Source organism: Sycon ciliatum, chromosome 11 (assembly GCF_964019385.1).
Source record: "Sycon ciliatum chromosome 11, ocSycCili1.1, whole genome shotgun sequence".
Lineage (NCBI taxonomy): Eukaryota > Metazoa > Porifera > Calcarea > Leucosolenida > Sycettidae > Sycon > Sycon ciliatum.
In genome coordinates this window covers 28,448,239-28,463,829 of record NC_088653.1, presented here as the reverse complement: position 1 = coordinate 28,463,829, position 15,591 = coordinate 28,448,239, and the positions used below count along the sequence as shown (strand labels likewise).

General features: G+C 49.1%; 1 protein-coding gene across 1 annotated transcript; it reads right to left on the bottom strand.

The window, feature by feature from the left end:
• Positions 1 to 663: 663 nt before the first annotated feature.
• Positions 664 to 15,318, bottom strand: LOC135827720 (ras-related protein Rab-3-like). The gene is made up of 7 exons (XM_065340171.1): positions 15,163 to 15,318; positions 13,344 to 13,461; positions 12,243 to 12,337; positions 11,502 to 11,668; positions 9,555 to 9,645; positions 5,802 to 5,880; positions 664 to 2,662 (listed from the first exon to the last, which is right to left on the bottom strand). Exons 2-7 carry the CDS (start codon positions 13,411 to 13,413, stop codon positions 2,496 to 2,498), a joined length of 669 nt encoding a protein of 222 aa, XP_065196243.1. The 5' UTR covers positions 13,414 to 13,461; positions 15,163 to 15,318; the 3' UTR covers positions 664 to 2,495.
• Between the last annotated feature and the right edge of the window lie 273 nt (positions 15,319 to 15,591).

The following is a 15,591-nucleotide window of genomic DNA, read 5'->3' as shown; positions in this document are numbered from 1 at the left end:
TGTTCTGCTTGTCTGGCAGACAACGGTAAGCCTGGCGCCATTTGGAGCGAGAAGAGGTGGCCACTTCATACCAGTCGTCAAGTGGTTTGACGTCACTCCGAACAGTCTCGCCACCTTTTCCGCGGACCATGGGCAGGTCTCTTGTTTGAAAACGAACCGAACAGTAGAGCCTTCGGGATGCGCTCATCCTCCATCCTTGCCACATGACCAAGCCACTCAAGGCGACGTCTGCTGAGACGACACTCCATGTCCAAGGTATCTCCCCAGCGCTCCAGAACTTCAACATTAGTTATCCTGTCATTCCATACATCTTGACGACTGATGCCCAGAATGGTGCGGACACAACGGAGATGAAAGACAGACAACGCATGAACATCAGCCTGTAGCGGTACCCAGCATTCGGACCCATAGAGCAGAGTCGACAGCACACAAGCATTGTACACTGACCGTTTGATGGATATTGTCAGTGTTACATCGTGGAATATCGATTTCTTCAGAGCGCCAAACGCTTTGGCAGCTTGTGCAATCCGGGATGTGACATCATCATGACATCGGCCGTTGCTGTGTATGTTGGATCCAAGGTAACGAAAAGACGACACATGGGCAATCTCCATAGTTCGAATCGCGAGCGGCTCTAGATCGTCGTTAGAGATGTTGGGGCCAGAGACCATGAACTTGGTTTTGGTGGCACTGACGGTGAGGCCAAAATCGCTGCATACATCCACAAATACCTCCAAGGCTGAAACTGCGGCCTGGCGTGTCGCGGCCACAAGAGCGGAATCATCAGCAAACTGACACTCTGTCAGCTCCAGGGATCTATCACGGCGGCTACGGTGGTGGAGTAGCTTCCCATCTGGCTCGAAGAAGACCTTTGCGCCTACACCAGGGATAGGCTGCACGTGCTGGCGCCAACAATGCATCACTGCCCACATGAAGATGTTGAATAGGACAGGGGCCATGCAACATCCCTGCCGCAAGCCGTTCGTCACAGGGATGGGGTCAGCTTCAACATTCGACAGACGGAGCTAGAGTTGCGGTCATGCCGTCATGGAATGCACGGATAACAGCGATCAGCTTCTCGGGGACGCCAGCTTTTCGCAGTACTAACCACAGACACTCTCGCACACACACACACACACAAACACACACACACACACATATACGCACATTCGTGCTATTCGGATGCCCGGCAAATGCCTCGCGAGCCTGGCCAATGCCAATGCTCACAACTCGTAGCAATAATCCATAGTGCCACAGCAAAGCAGGACAAAACACATGGACAAACACATGGACAAAACACATGGACAAACACATGGACAAACACATGGACAAAACACATGGACAAACACACTACGAATGGTAGTTACCGAAGACGTTACTTCGAAGTATAAAGAGGGTGAATGGTAAACCGGGGGGGTATCTATTGCAGGATGAAGGCGTGAAGACAAGCAGCCTTGTCCATATCCTGCATACATACACTAGATGTAGTTAGCACCTAGGTACTGTGTGATCATGTAGTACATGTAGCGGGAGTATGGTATACGCTGTGAACATCACAGCACAGACCATACACACATACTGCCTGTCAGGAGGATGGTTATGCTGTGAACATCACACCACAGACCACACACACATACTGCCTGTCAGGACGAACGTTCAGGAATATTTAGGAGTACAAGTAATATTTGCAAAAGTTCTATTCTGAAAAAAATATGTATACTATTTTCTAGGCGCTGGGTTTGAGCTGATACATGCGCACATACACCCACACACACCGACACACACATACACGTACACACACCGACACACATACACGTACACACACGCACTCATACACACACAGATACACACACGCACACATCTATATGGCAGGTAAGCGAGTCACGACTGCGTTCTTCCATGGATTTGGGCGGGTTGGGAGGTATGTGTGTATGTAAGGGGGGGGGGGGGGTGGCAATGAATCTTGCAAGCAATTTAGAGTTTTCATTTTAGCTTTCTAAGTAGAATATCATGCATGTCCATCATCGTAATCAACAAATCCATCTCTCTCGCATCCATTATGATCCTGGGCAAATCCAGGGGAAGAAATATAAATGTCTACAAGTCTCTCTGCGCCACGGCACTCAGCTGGCGGGAACAGTGCGTCAAGGAACAAGATGACAATGCCACCACCGTCCTCGCTGCTGCAGCCACTGCAATACAGTAATACGCTGAGCGAAGATGGTTGCACCATGGCAGCAGAGTGTCGCCTGCCGCAGACGAAGCGGTGGTTGCCCGTGACAACGGAGGGTGCGAACCATGGCAACGACACGGGAGCCATGGCAACCAGATCAAGCAGAGAAGGTCATGCGGTGGTGGTGGTGGTGGCAGCATGACTGTGCGCCGTATACACCATTGCCTTGGCCCCTCACCAACACTGTACTAGCACTAACATCATATCGAGCAGCAGCAGCAGCATCGTGAGTAATGCCGATCTGAGCAATGCGGCAGCGTGCCTAGCAGGAGCAAGAATTCTCCGCTGGCTCCTCGTCAATGCGGCCGGGCGCACTCTCTATGGCCTGTTTGATGACCGGGTCCATGTTATCCAAGTCGTTATGGTCCAGACTTTCTAACATCTTGTCAAGGACACTGTCCACCAGGGATGTGAATGCTTCCGATACGTCTGTACAAGCACACGTACACAGAGAGACAGACAGAGAGACAGGCAGGCAGACAGTCAGACAGACAGACACACACACAAACACACACACACACGCACAGACACACAAATACACACACACACACACACACGTTCTCGCGCGCCCGCCCGCACGGCCGCACGCACACACACACACACAATCACACATAGATGCTCAACAAAAAACAGCATGACACCAGCACATCTACACACAGTATCTACTAAACCAAAAGTGAGAAGATTGCTGCTGTTCATGATACTCATTCAACGGCCAACCTTTGCCTTCACTATACAGTGTACCGTATCTCCCCGATTATAAGTCCCATTCGATTATAAGTCGCATTCGATTATGAATCTCACTTTGATTATAAGTCTCACTTGGATTATAAGTCCCATTCGATTATACTTCCTCCGTATACAAAAACTTCGTGACTTTTTTTGAACGGTGTTTTTGAGCAAGAATCTGTTCAACGAACGGCGCCAAAGGCTGTCATCGACAACCCACGTTCATGTCGAGGTTAGTTTGGTTGATCCCGAACATATTCTCCACGGACGCTATGCGTGTGAGGACGTTGCCGACAGAAACTCAAGAGTCAAATGGAAAAAAACTCACACTTACTTGCTCGAAACTGACACAGTGACGAAGTGTGGGTCGTGGCTGGAACACGGACTCACGCGGCACTCGCTGCCCTGAAACTGGCCAGGCTCGTATACTTGCGGTGCGCGGCCCCATAGATCTGCGCAGCGTGAGAACATAGATTTGTTTTGCTCGCACGGCAAGATGAAACATTTCAGTCGTCGTGCAACCAGCGCAGACTCAGGATCAGAATGTCGATGGCCTGGCCTTCTTCGCCTCTCTCCAGTCAGACGTCTCCTTTGTCGCCAAGGGGAATCGCAGGGACCTCCTCGAAGCCATTGTAGAATGCTTGGGAGGATTATCCTGGCGAGAAAATGCGAAGCCTGTGGATGTGCTTGTACGACTCGTTTCACGGCATAATGGAGGTCGCGGGTTAGAACGACTGAATATAGTCGACACCGATTCGTACACAGCTCTAGAGATGAAGAGGACGTAGCCAAAGTCCAGCGTCGGACCATCACTGCAGGTCACAAGAATCTGAACGAAATGCGAGCGGAAGCAGCGACTGTTGGCGATGCGGAGACAGCGTCGTCAGGTGACAATGACATGAGCGACTAAGACTCTGAAAAAACTCAATCTCATTCGTCTGAGTTGCTTTTTTCTTTGTATATAGCTTGTAAACAGGTTAGACAATGCCACGAGTGTTATTCCGAGTCAAACGGAACCATTCCAGAGCTGTGCGCAGCTTTCAACAAAAGTCACGAAGTTTTTGTATACGGAGGAAGTAAATCTCACTCCGATTGTAAGTCGCATTCGTTTGTAAGTCTCACTGGATTGTAAGTCGCACCCCCATTTCCCCATTTCCAGTGCCATGCCATAATTATTGTGTTGATATGTTCACTTCAGTAGTACATGTACAGTCCATTCATCGGAAACCAGTCCTGGTGATGTCCTAGATAGGACATCACGGAACCCAGCATGCCCCAGCATACATGCTATGCTGTTCCCATAGTAATCGTGACACGTGACTCAAAACTTTGTGTCGCGTCCGAGGAAGATGAACATGTCGCACTCAAAACAAACGCAACGAAGGCCTTTCGTCTCAAAAGTAATTAGTTGTCCTTCTCCTGGCGGCTTGCCTCAAGCGAGTCTAGATTTGTATCTTGCCTCTTGCCTTCACGAATTTTATTTTCCTTGTTGTGGAGTACGCCTGGACAAAGGAATTGGCAAGCGAATCGTTTTGGTCGCATTGAAAATTGCAAGTGCACAAGAGGATTGGCGAAGCAATTTGTGTTCGCACTTTCAGCAGAGCAGTAGCTGCTGCTGCGATAAAGTTTTTGCTTTCGCCGTTGGTTTCAGGCAGCAGAAGGATCTGGCTGAAAGCGATGGCGATACGTCCATGACCACCACGTCCTGGGTTGATATCCAAGAAAGACCGTCCAAGGTCCAGTTTTAGCCAAGAGCTGTCGTATCCAAGAAATCAAAAACGCCAACAGCAAGCTTTGGCCAAACAATATCTTCCAGGCAGTAATTTACGGGCCTAGCGCCTGCTGCCTCGTCTTCCTCCTCTGCATGACCAGGTTTGGGGCGAAATGAACGCACAGGGCGGGAAGAAACAATCCAAAGGCAAAACATTCAAAATAATTAGAACCAATCGTTTCCAAAGAAGCCCCGCGTGGCTACGAGAAACCCCACATGAAATCCCCAAACGAAAACGGCCATTCGGTCGGGTATTCAATGGCGAATCGAATATACACTACCTCAATCCCCGCCGATGTCTGATATTCTCCGCCTATTCCCTCAAACTTGACCAATTCGGAAAGAAATCCATCGCCATTACGATCGTGCATCCTCCACATACATTCAGAAATGCTCACGCAGCACTTCTTTTCATCGCGTGTGCGCGACCGACGCTTCCATGACAACTCTGGGACAGGTAACCAATCAGACTCATTCAGAGTGCGATGTCCTAGATAGGACATCTCCCCGACTGGAAACAGTCCCGCTGGCTTTTGAAAGTCGGATTTGGGCCGAGTAGAGGATCAAAAACCCACTTTAAATCTAAAAAATCTGGGTTTTGGATCTGCTTCTCCATACATTATGCCAGGGCATACCGGTCCTAATTTTGCAAAACCTGGCTGAATTTCTATTTCCCTGTTCTTGGACTTTTCTGGCCTCAAATGTGGCAAAGAGTAATTGCACGGGTCACACAATGCAGGATGTACTGTTGTTTTCATTATATCTATGACTATGTGCGGGAGACACCAAAAAGTTAGGGTGCCAGTTTCCGATGAATGGACTGTAAGTCATGGTCGACTGTAACGTCGCACCCCCTTTTGTTGGCCCTGGAGTTTAGTGGCCCAACGGGTTAATTAAGTGCGACGTATATTGGGGGAAATCCGGTGTGGTAATGATATAGCCAGTCCTAGACAAGAAGCCTGATAGTAGAGGAGAAAGATAGTGTAAAGCTGGTTTAAGGTGCAGGAAGTCAGGTGGGATACAGTAAAGGAGAGGTGATCGTGTTGCGTAGTGCGTGTCAGTTCATACCAATATTCTCTTTAGCAGAAGTTTCAAAGTACTGGATCCGTAGCTCTTCTGCTAACGACTCTGCCTCTGATTTCGATACCTTCACACACACAAGCAAAGACATACACAAACACACACACACACACACATGCACGCGCGCACACACACAAACACACACACACACACACACACACACACATGCACGCGCGCACACACACACACACACACACACACAAGCACACACACACACACGCATGATGAATATATTGGCCTTAGTACAAGCGTTGGTTCAATAGCGATTAGTAGCTAGTGACAGGACACGGAATAGAATGATCCACGAGCGCGATTCCCACCCAGCACCCCTGTCTTTCCGGGATAGTGCCCTTTGGATTAGGCTACCGGGGATCACACACACCCGTGGTTCCTTCTCACTACAGGTTAGTAACCAGGGGCAACAAGAGGATGGTTGGTAACCAGGGCAACAGCAAGGATGGTTGGTAACCAGGGCAACAGCAAGGATGGTTGGTAACCAGGGCAACAGCAAGGATGGTTGGTAACCAGGGCAATGCAAGGATGGTTGGTAACTAGGGCTGAAACGATTATACCGATTACTCGTTTATTGCTAAGAAAAATCGAATTCGAACGATTATTGATTATTGCAGAACTAAACGGCTAAACAACAGAGTAATTTTGATGTACCGAAATGCGTTGCGCGTGTACTCAAAGATCGATGTACAATGTACTCAAGTACGTAGATCTACTCTGCGCCGCGCTTCTACTACTACTAGTACTAGTACTAGTAGTAGTAGTACTAGTACTTCGAGGTACATGTACTATGCGCGTTTACAGTCAGTTCTAGTACTCGCGATCGCACTCAGCTTCGTCCTTGTACTCGTACTCGCAGATCTACAGCATGCACCATTGTGTACATCTAGAGGATCTTGGCATTCTTGCTGCACTGGCATGCGACTTGTCATGCGTCGCACTACATCCGCGTACCCATGTCACTAGTTTCCGGATGGCTTTGCATGAGTTGTACAGGTAGGTCCGTCGGTCGGCACTTCGCTTGTCGAACTCGGAAACGCTCGCCAGTTGTGCTTTGTCGAACTAGAGACGATGGCGTCCTTTCCCCGTCGTTCTCGCTCGTCGGTTTGGCAGTACTTTGAGCGAGGTAATGAGAAGCACAAGTGCAAGTTGTGTCAAAAAACGTACACTCGGCAGAGTGGAACTTCAAACCTGTTTGCTCATTTGAAGTCTGCCCACCCCAAGGAGTTTTCGGCGACCCAGAGTTCGGAAAGTACTGGCAGTGCTGCGACGGAGTCAGAATCGTCAGCTGGGCCTGTAAGACTTACAAAGAGAGCTCACGGAACTCCTGCTGGACTGGATCGTAGACTCGTGTCGGCCGCTGTCGACAATCGCAGACTCAGGCTTGGTCCGCGCTATTAGCTTCATGGAGCCAGGCTATTCGGTCCCATGTCGAACGCATATCGCGAGCCTCCTCAAGAAGCGTCATGCAGACGCCAAGAAGGAACTGGCACAACTGATTAGCTCTGCTTCTGGAGAAGGTGTCACAATGACGACGGACGGTTGGACTTCCTCCGCGACGCAAAGTTACGTTACGTACACGGTCCATTTCATCACATTCGAGTGGACTCTGGTCAGTGCTGTGCTGCAGACGTCGTTGTTCCAAGGAAGGCACACAAGTGTTCGCCTCGTGGACCATTTCACTGAGATGCTGAATAAGTTCAGTATTCCAAGGACTGCTCTCATAGCAGTGACACATGACGAAGCCTCGAACATGGTCTCCGCAGCCAGGATGCTGGAGGATGAGGCAGGTTGCAGCAGTCAAGTGTGCATGGCGCATCGACTTCAAACTGCCATCCGCCGTGCAGTTGACAAGACAAAGGGCCTGGACAAGGTGCTGTCAGCTGCCAGGAAAGTCGTAGGCCACTTCAAGCACTCCGCTACTGCTTCGGAGTTGCTGATGAAGAAGCAGCAGCAGATCAACCAGTCTTCCACCACCAAGCGGCTGATACAAGATGTAAGCACTCGATGGAACTCGACATTTTATATGCTCGAGCGCCTGTTAGAGCTCCGTACGCCGCTGACTGTCTTGCTGTCCGATCAATCCTGCACTCCTAAGAAGGAGCACCGTGAGCTTCTTCTCAAGGAGAACCAGTGGGCAGCTGCGGAGAACATAGTTGCAACACTGAAGCCGTTCGAGCTAGCAACTACAGTTGTCAGTGGGCAGAAATATGTCACGCTATCGCTCATGCTGGCGATCGTTGTGAAGTTGGATGCAGGTGTCCAAGCTATTGCCAGGAACTCGGATTCTGGCCTTGCACGGTCCTTTGCGGGAGCCTTGCACACAGCGTTGCAAGAGAAGTTCAGCCTCTTGAATGTCCTGCCAACTGCCCATCCCGTGATTGCCAGTGCGTTGGACCCTCGGTTCCGCAACCTTTCCTTCCTGGATGCAGATGACCGCCCCATCACCCACAAGCATGTGCTTGTGGCAGCAGTTCGCCACAGGCAGGAGTCATCTGATGCTGAACAGGTGATTGTTGAACCATTGGCAAAGCGAAAGCCAGTAAGCAGCCTCAGTCAACTCCTGGCAGCTCCAGTGCATGATTCCGATGAAGTATCCAACGATGATGCCGATGAGGACGCCGCCAAGGTGGAAGAGCGCATTGAGCTCCAACTCGCTGTTTACTTCACTGAAGAGGTAGTGTCGCTGGAGACAGATGTTCTGCAGTGGTGGAGGACCCACAGGGAGCGGTTCTCTGATGTTGCACCACTGGCCAGACGGTATCTCTGCATCCCCGGCACATCAGTGCCATCCGAAGCAGTATTTTCGGCAGCTGGTATCCTGGTGAATAAACTGCGCAGCTCTCTGTCACCAGATTCTGTTGACGCCCTGATCTTTCTGAGAAAGAACACCTTGCTGAAGGCATCTCGGCATCAAGCTATTGCTTCAACCACCACTGATGTTGACCGGCGTGAAGTCTTGGCTGAGGAAATCGAGGCGGCTGACCAGTCTTTGCTGGAGTAACTTGTACTTTCTTCTAAGCTACGGGTGACCACGAGTGAAGTGTGGGACTGCTTATTCACAAATTCACACAGAATCACATTGTTTCATGTTCTTTTTCCAGGTTTTTGTGTCAATTGACATTTTTTTCATCGCGTTTTCGATTTCTTTTCCACTTTTTGCTTGAGATTGTGAAATTCTGAAACATGTTGTTAAGCCGTTAAGCCGTTCGTTATCTTAATGGTTAAGCCACTAAGGTGAAACCCACAATCGTTTCAGCCCTATTGGTAACCAGGGGCACTACAATGATGGTTGGTAACCAGGGCAACACAAGTATGGTTGGTAACCAGGGCAACACAAGGATGGATGCATACAAAGGTTACACAGTATACCCAGTCAATGTCAATGCCATACACACATACACACACACACATACACACATACACATACACACATACACGCATACACACATACATACACACATACACACATACACACACACACATACACACACATACACACACACACATACACACACACACACACACACACACACACACACACACACACACACACACACACACACACAGTGATTAATGGGTATCATTGTGGGTCACAATACGTTTACACGGTGAAAATAGTCTCGCAATCTATACATTCGCATGAAAAGATGCAAATCCACGCCATCAAGTAGACACTTCCTCTCATCTATCAAACGTTTTCTTTCCCCTCAACAGAACATGACGCACCTGCCGCGCCCCAATCTCAGCGAGATCCTTCTTGTTGCCAACCAGCACCATCTGAGCGTGTGTCCAGGAACTGCTGGTGATGTCTGAGCACCTAGCCAACAAGTGTTTGTGTGAGTGTGAGTGTGTGTGTGTGCGTGTGTGGGTGTGTGTGTGTGTGTGTGTGTGTGTGTGTGTGTGTGTGTGTGTGTGTGTGTGTGTGTGTGTGGATGGGTGTACAAGGTCAACGCACACAAACGCACGCATACAAACAAACGCCAATTAGAAAAATTACAATTACTACAATCATCATCACCCAAGCTAAACAGGTTGCAGTAGGGCGTACCCAAGCAACAACTGCTTCCACCGGCCCTGAGCTGGCATTTTAAGCACAGTCGACTCCACTTACAACGAACTCGTATTATTATAGCGAATTTCGTGATTTAGCAAACCACTGTCCATGTCCCTGTTTGAACCCATTCGAAATTGACCCGTTGTAGTGAACTGGGCAGCTATGCACTAATACCTAACATCTTTAACTTACACAAGACACAACAACAGAGACCTAGAACTTTCCCGTGACGCTGAGCTTCATATTTTAAAACACACACACACTCATCAGACACGGAACTCGGAGTCAAGAGAACGCTTTTTGGTCTCTGTTGTTCTGCCTTGTGTGGTACGCTCTGCCTTGTGTGGTACGCTCTGCCCTTTTTGAGGTATTGAGCACTACAGTCCATTCAGAAAAAGATGGACTTCTAGCTTTTGGCCATAAATGGGTCAAACGTTGAGTTTTTTTAGAATTTTTTTCCTGCAATCCCCTATGGAATCCTCTTCCAATTATGTTTCTAAATTTTTTTTTGTCCAAGAAGCAAGGCATAACAAGAATAGGATTTCGGCCAGGTTTTGCCCGGAAAGCACTGAATTGGGAAAAACCATAAAAATCCAGGCCGTTTGACCCCGCCTGGAACAGTGCATCGTGCGGTTCGAACCCCAGTTCAGGTGCTCATTTTGGGCCTTTTGCGCCCTGGTGCTAAATCCCCTGATTCCTGCCACCGGCCGCCCTGCCATACGCAATAGTCCCAGTATGCATTTGAAAATTATCTAATTTCACTCACCAGTTTCGTAATTATTTCTTTTTGGTCTCATTGCAAAGCTACAGATGTCCTCTCTCTGAATATCGCCACTAGACACCCAGCAGGAGCAACAGAATCGCCTTCAAGCCTGTTGAGAGCTGCCCTATTGCGCCTGAACGAGATTCTGTACCCACCTCCACAAATTGTATCGTTTCTCAATTTTTACTCAACGTAGAACGATGATTTAAAGTCCTGCAGATTCATGAAGCTCAAGCGATTCATTTGATCTCTACATCGCATGCGCTGTGCAGCGATGAGTCACTGGGAAAGTCCCCGTTTGAGGCACGCCGACGCACTTTGAAGCGCTCTGCGTACAAATTTTCGAAACAATTTCAAGCGCATCCGCGTTTCGTTCTTCGATACTCAGTGATTCCGCACCGCGCTATATCAAACGACATACCACTGGAAAGCTTATTCTCTCACCTTTCCAAAGAGCCATCATTCGCGACAATCCGATAAAGGACAATGGAGTTACGACAATTTGAACAGTGATGTATATGCAGTGTACAAGTATGCGCTTTTACTTGACGCACATATGCGTCATCAGGAAATCAGGGTATGACGTTTTGACGCACATGTGCGGCATCAGTCCGCAAAGGGTTAGTGGCAGGTGGTCCTTACCTAGATGTTTGCACCGCACAACCATAGGTATGAATGTGAGACCGTCCGTGCCTGGCAAAGTGGTCTGTAGTACCAGGCTGGTCGCTAGTCACGGTGGTCTTTAGTTACAGGTTTTACTGTAGTACCAGGCTGGTCGCTAGTCACGATGGTCTTTAGTTACAGGTTTACTGTATTCGCAGCAAGGACGTCAGATACTTTGTCTTCATCAACTTACCAGTTTCTGACACTATCGAAACTCTCCCTGTTCATGATATCGAACACGAGCAGGAATCCCATAGCACCGCGGAAGTAGGCGGACGTGATTGCCTTGTAGCGTTCCTGACCGGCCGTGTCCCAGATCTGTAGCTTTATCTTCTTACCCTGACGTACTACGGTCTTGACCTGAATACCGGGCGGTACACACACACACACACACACACACACACACACACAAACACACACACACACACACGCGCGTGCGCGCGCGCACAAACGTGAGAGAGACACAGAGAGAGGGAAAGAGACACACATACACACACACACACACACACACACACACACACACACATAATAATCCGTGGTGCTTGTACTGAGTGCGCAGTTCGCTCTACCCATTGCGATAATAACAAGCTGGCAGTGGTTATCAACACGATTACATAGCCCCTTGTATAGTCCGCAAATGTCTAACTTCACTTTTGTCCTTGCAGAAGTGATCATGAATGCAATAGCAGCATGCATCAGCGTCTGTGAGAAAACAGTTCCTTATTCCTGTAGAGTCAGACCTCGCTTATCCGGTCCTCTTTTATCCGGACCCCTCGCCATCCGGAAGAAAATCGTTAGTTACTGATTTTAAGTGATTTACAGCACATGCCATGCATACATACAGTATGCGTGTTCAATTATCCGGTTCCCTCGCCTATCCGGATAATGTTTTGTGAAAAACGGATGTGTGCGGTTACGCAAGGTCTCACTGTACCTTAAAGTCAATGCCAACTGTGGATATGAAGGCCTCGGAGAAGGAATTGTCCACGTATCGGAAAAGCAGAGCCGTCTTCCCCACACCAGAATTTCCTGCAGGTGATGCATGTGCAGGAACACACACATTAATAGAGAGGTCAAGATAAAAATAATAATAATAATAACTTTATTAGGATGACCCAGATGCACGTTGTCTCCGACTTGAGGTGCAATTTCACGTCAAATTTGGCATAAAACTCCAAATTTCGACGGGAGCTGCAGGTCTCTCGCGTTGTTTTTCGACGCGCAGTCCAAATAAGGCGAGCTGAACTTTCGCGTCATGTCAGAAATAACGTGCACCTTTTAACCTCTCTAATAACAGGCAGAAGGCATTTGTATAACCGTCAGAAGAGTGGTAACCGTGACAACCGCCGTACAAACATACGGGCAGGGTGCAGAGACTGGTGTAAGTAAATAGATGTGCACACATCCACATACAGACACAGACACAGATACACGCACACACACGCTTACTTATTTCCACCTGCCTATCGCTGAATCAATGATAGCGAACAAGCATTGTTTACAGACATACTGGTAGCAACTTGTGCTGGGGTTACACCATTCAACAGCTTGCAAGGCTGAAGACTTGACCGCCACTGAATTTAGCCAGGTCTACATCACACAGCTGATTGCCCCCCCCCCCCCCTCCACACAACCGCTCGTGCACGCAGGTATACACACGCACACACGCACGTACACACATGCACACGCGTGCGGCAACACATGGGAGGGAGGGAGAGGAAGGGGGAGAGAGAGAGAGAGAGAGAGAGAGAGAGAGAGAGAGAGAGAGAGAGAGAGAGAGAGAGAGAGAGAGAGAGAGAGAGAGAGAGAGAGAGAGGGAGGGAGGGAGGGAGGGAGGGAGGGAGGGAGGGAGGGAGGGAGGGAGGGAGGGAGGGAGAGAGGGAGAGAGAGAGAGAGAGAGAGAGAGAGAGAGAGAGAGAGAGAGAGAGAGAGAGAGAGAGAGAGAGAGAGAGAGAGAGAGAGAGAGAGAGAGAGAGAGAGAGAGAGAGAGAGAGAGAGAGAGAGAGAGAGAGAGAGAGAGAGAGAGAGAACTAACCAACGATGAGGAGTTTGAACATATATTCCCATTCATCCATGGAGGTTGGAACATTCGACGCGGTCGCCATGGCGCAGACTGCGCTCAGATGTTGTTATGGTAACGCTTTAAACTATCACTGTTGTCGGCACGATCAGCAAAACACACACGCGCGCGCACACACACACACACACACACACACGCACACGCACACACACACACACCACAGAAACACACAGAAACACATACACACACATTTGCGTGCATGAAGGATTAAGTGTATGCGTACACACACACACACACACAGCTACATCGATATGCACTAAATTGAGATAAGTACATTGTAAACGTGGGGAGGCTTCCTGCAGCTTCATAAACAGTTTAAAAGAGGAGAGCCCACTCGCTCTCTTCCATTAACACCACGCTTAACTGTCTCACTTCAGATAGCAAGGGAAAGGTACGGAGGTGTCAATTTGACACCTGTTGGTCGGCTGTTCTCGGAGTGCTGAAACTAGTGCCCGTCCTGGGTTAGAGGACCACCAGTGGTACAGGACGCACTGTAAACCGCCCAATATTCACTCGTCACTAAATTTTCGCGACTGCCCAGAACCAGCAAGTTTACGATGGCAAATGTTCGCGGAGCACGCTGGCCACACACATACACAACCGCTGTTGAAGTAGGTCTTGACCATGGTCAGTATTCGCGTTATGTTCTTCTAGCAAAAATAGTCAACATTAGGTAGTTTACAGTATGCATACTATGTATTACCCCCCCCCCCCCCACACACCACCCCCCCCACACACACACCACCCCCCCCCCCCTACACCCACCACCCCCCCCCCCTTTCCCTTCCGCCTCATAACGCCCCGGCTCCACATACAGTGCGGGACACGCTGCTGGAACAAGATATCGCGAGAGTGGTGTCGCGCCTAGCCTGCAACAAAACCTGTAAGATTCGTTGTGCCACATGATCATGTCATTTGTACCGTCATGGACAGGAAGGAAGTCCGGTCGGAGGTCAAGCAGCCTCAGGGCGCTGTCCATGCAGCCGCGAGTACGCATACGATCAACACGTGCACTGAGAACATTCTGTACGTACTTGAAGGTGCCGGTCACGAGTCATTCGACCGAATTTCCATGTCCGCGACAGTACTATCTGCCAAAAGCTATGCCATGTACTTCCGTAGCGAAACTACGGGTGCAATGCACACCAATACTGTTGTACAGATGGCCGAATGGAGCATGATCGTTTGCTTTGTCTGCGAGTGACCAAGTGATTTGGTTTTCTTGCGGACTCTGAGCAGATTCTGAGCAGGCAATGTACAGACTCTGAGCACACTCAGCGTGTTGTGGGCGTCCGCAGCACCTCTTGCAGTCCCTGTCCATCTAAGAGCAACTGGAGATCAGTGGAGATGCAGGTCCGTTCACATCCAGCTCTTTGCAACAAACACGTACGCACTGTTGATGATCCATGAAGTTTTAGACCGCACATGACTTAGGGAGCATGCAGGACAAGGCAAGAGATACTACAAGTGTTTTAACAAAAAAATGCCAATTTACACGTAAAATCAATAATCACACTGGCAACGAAGTACGAAAAACTTTCACGTCCGGCCCCAAATAGGATCTATAACACAAACACGTACGTGCCAGCAATACTCCCCAAATCGAGCATCGCGACGCGGGGTAAATAGAACTCAGAAGGTCGAGAAATGCACGTTAGGCTAGTCCCTAGGTTCCTGACTATGTTCTGCGCTCCAACATTTTCCAATTCGTGCCTCCGCATGCTGTGCCTAAACAAAATTCTTCTCCGCGTGCCTGCACGCGTGGTGTACGTACGTGTGTCCGCTGACTCGGTGTGTCTTCACCGTCTCGATGTCCTTTGCCAGTCTCTAGTCGGAATGCCCAGGCAGAGAGCTCAGCAGCCGCACTCTAAAAGACATAACAGCTTTGGGGAAACTGCAGTCCGAAATCAAGCCCACTAAATATAACGCTATTATTTTTATTTTTGAGTTCTGTGCTAGCATGCTCCAAAAGAATGTGCATGCCTGAGTCCGTGCCGAAGTAGATCTATGACATATCGACAGTCAACATCTCGAGTCTCGAGATGACAGCGCTAGACTGGACTGGCATGGCTAGAGACTAGTAGATCTACTAAGTACACAGTACATGTATGGTAGTAGAGTAGAGAGAGAGAGAGAGAGAGGCTTGTGATCAGGGAGTCGGGTATCTACGAGTACGACTCCCTGTGGCCTGACCCTGGTCGAG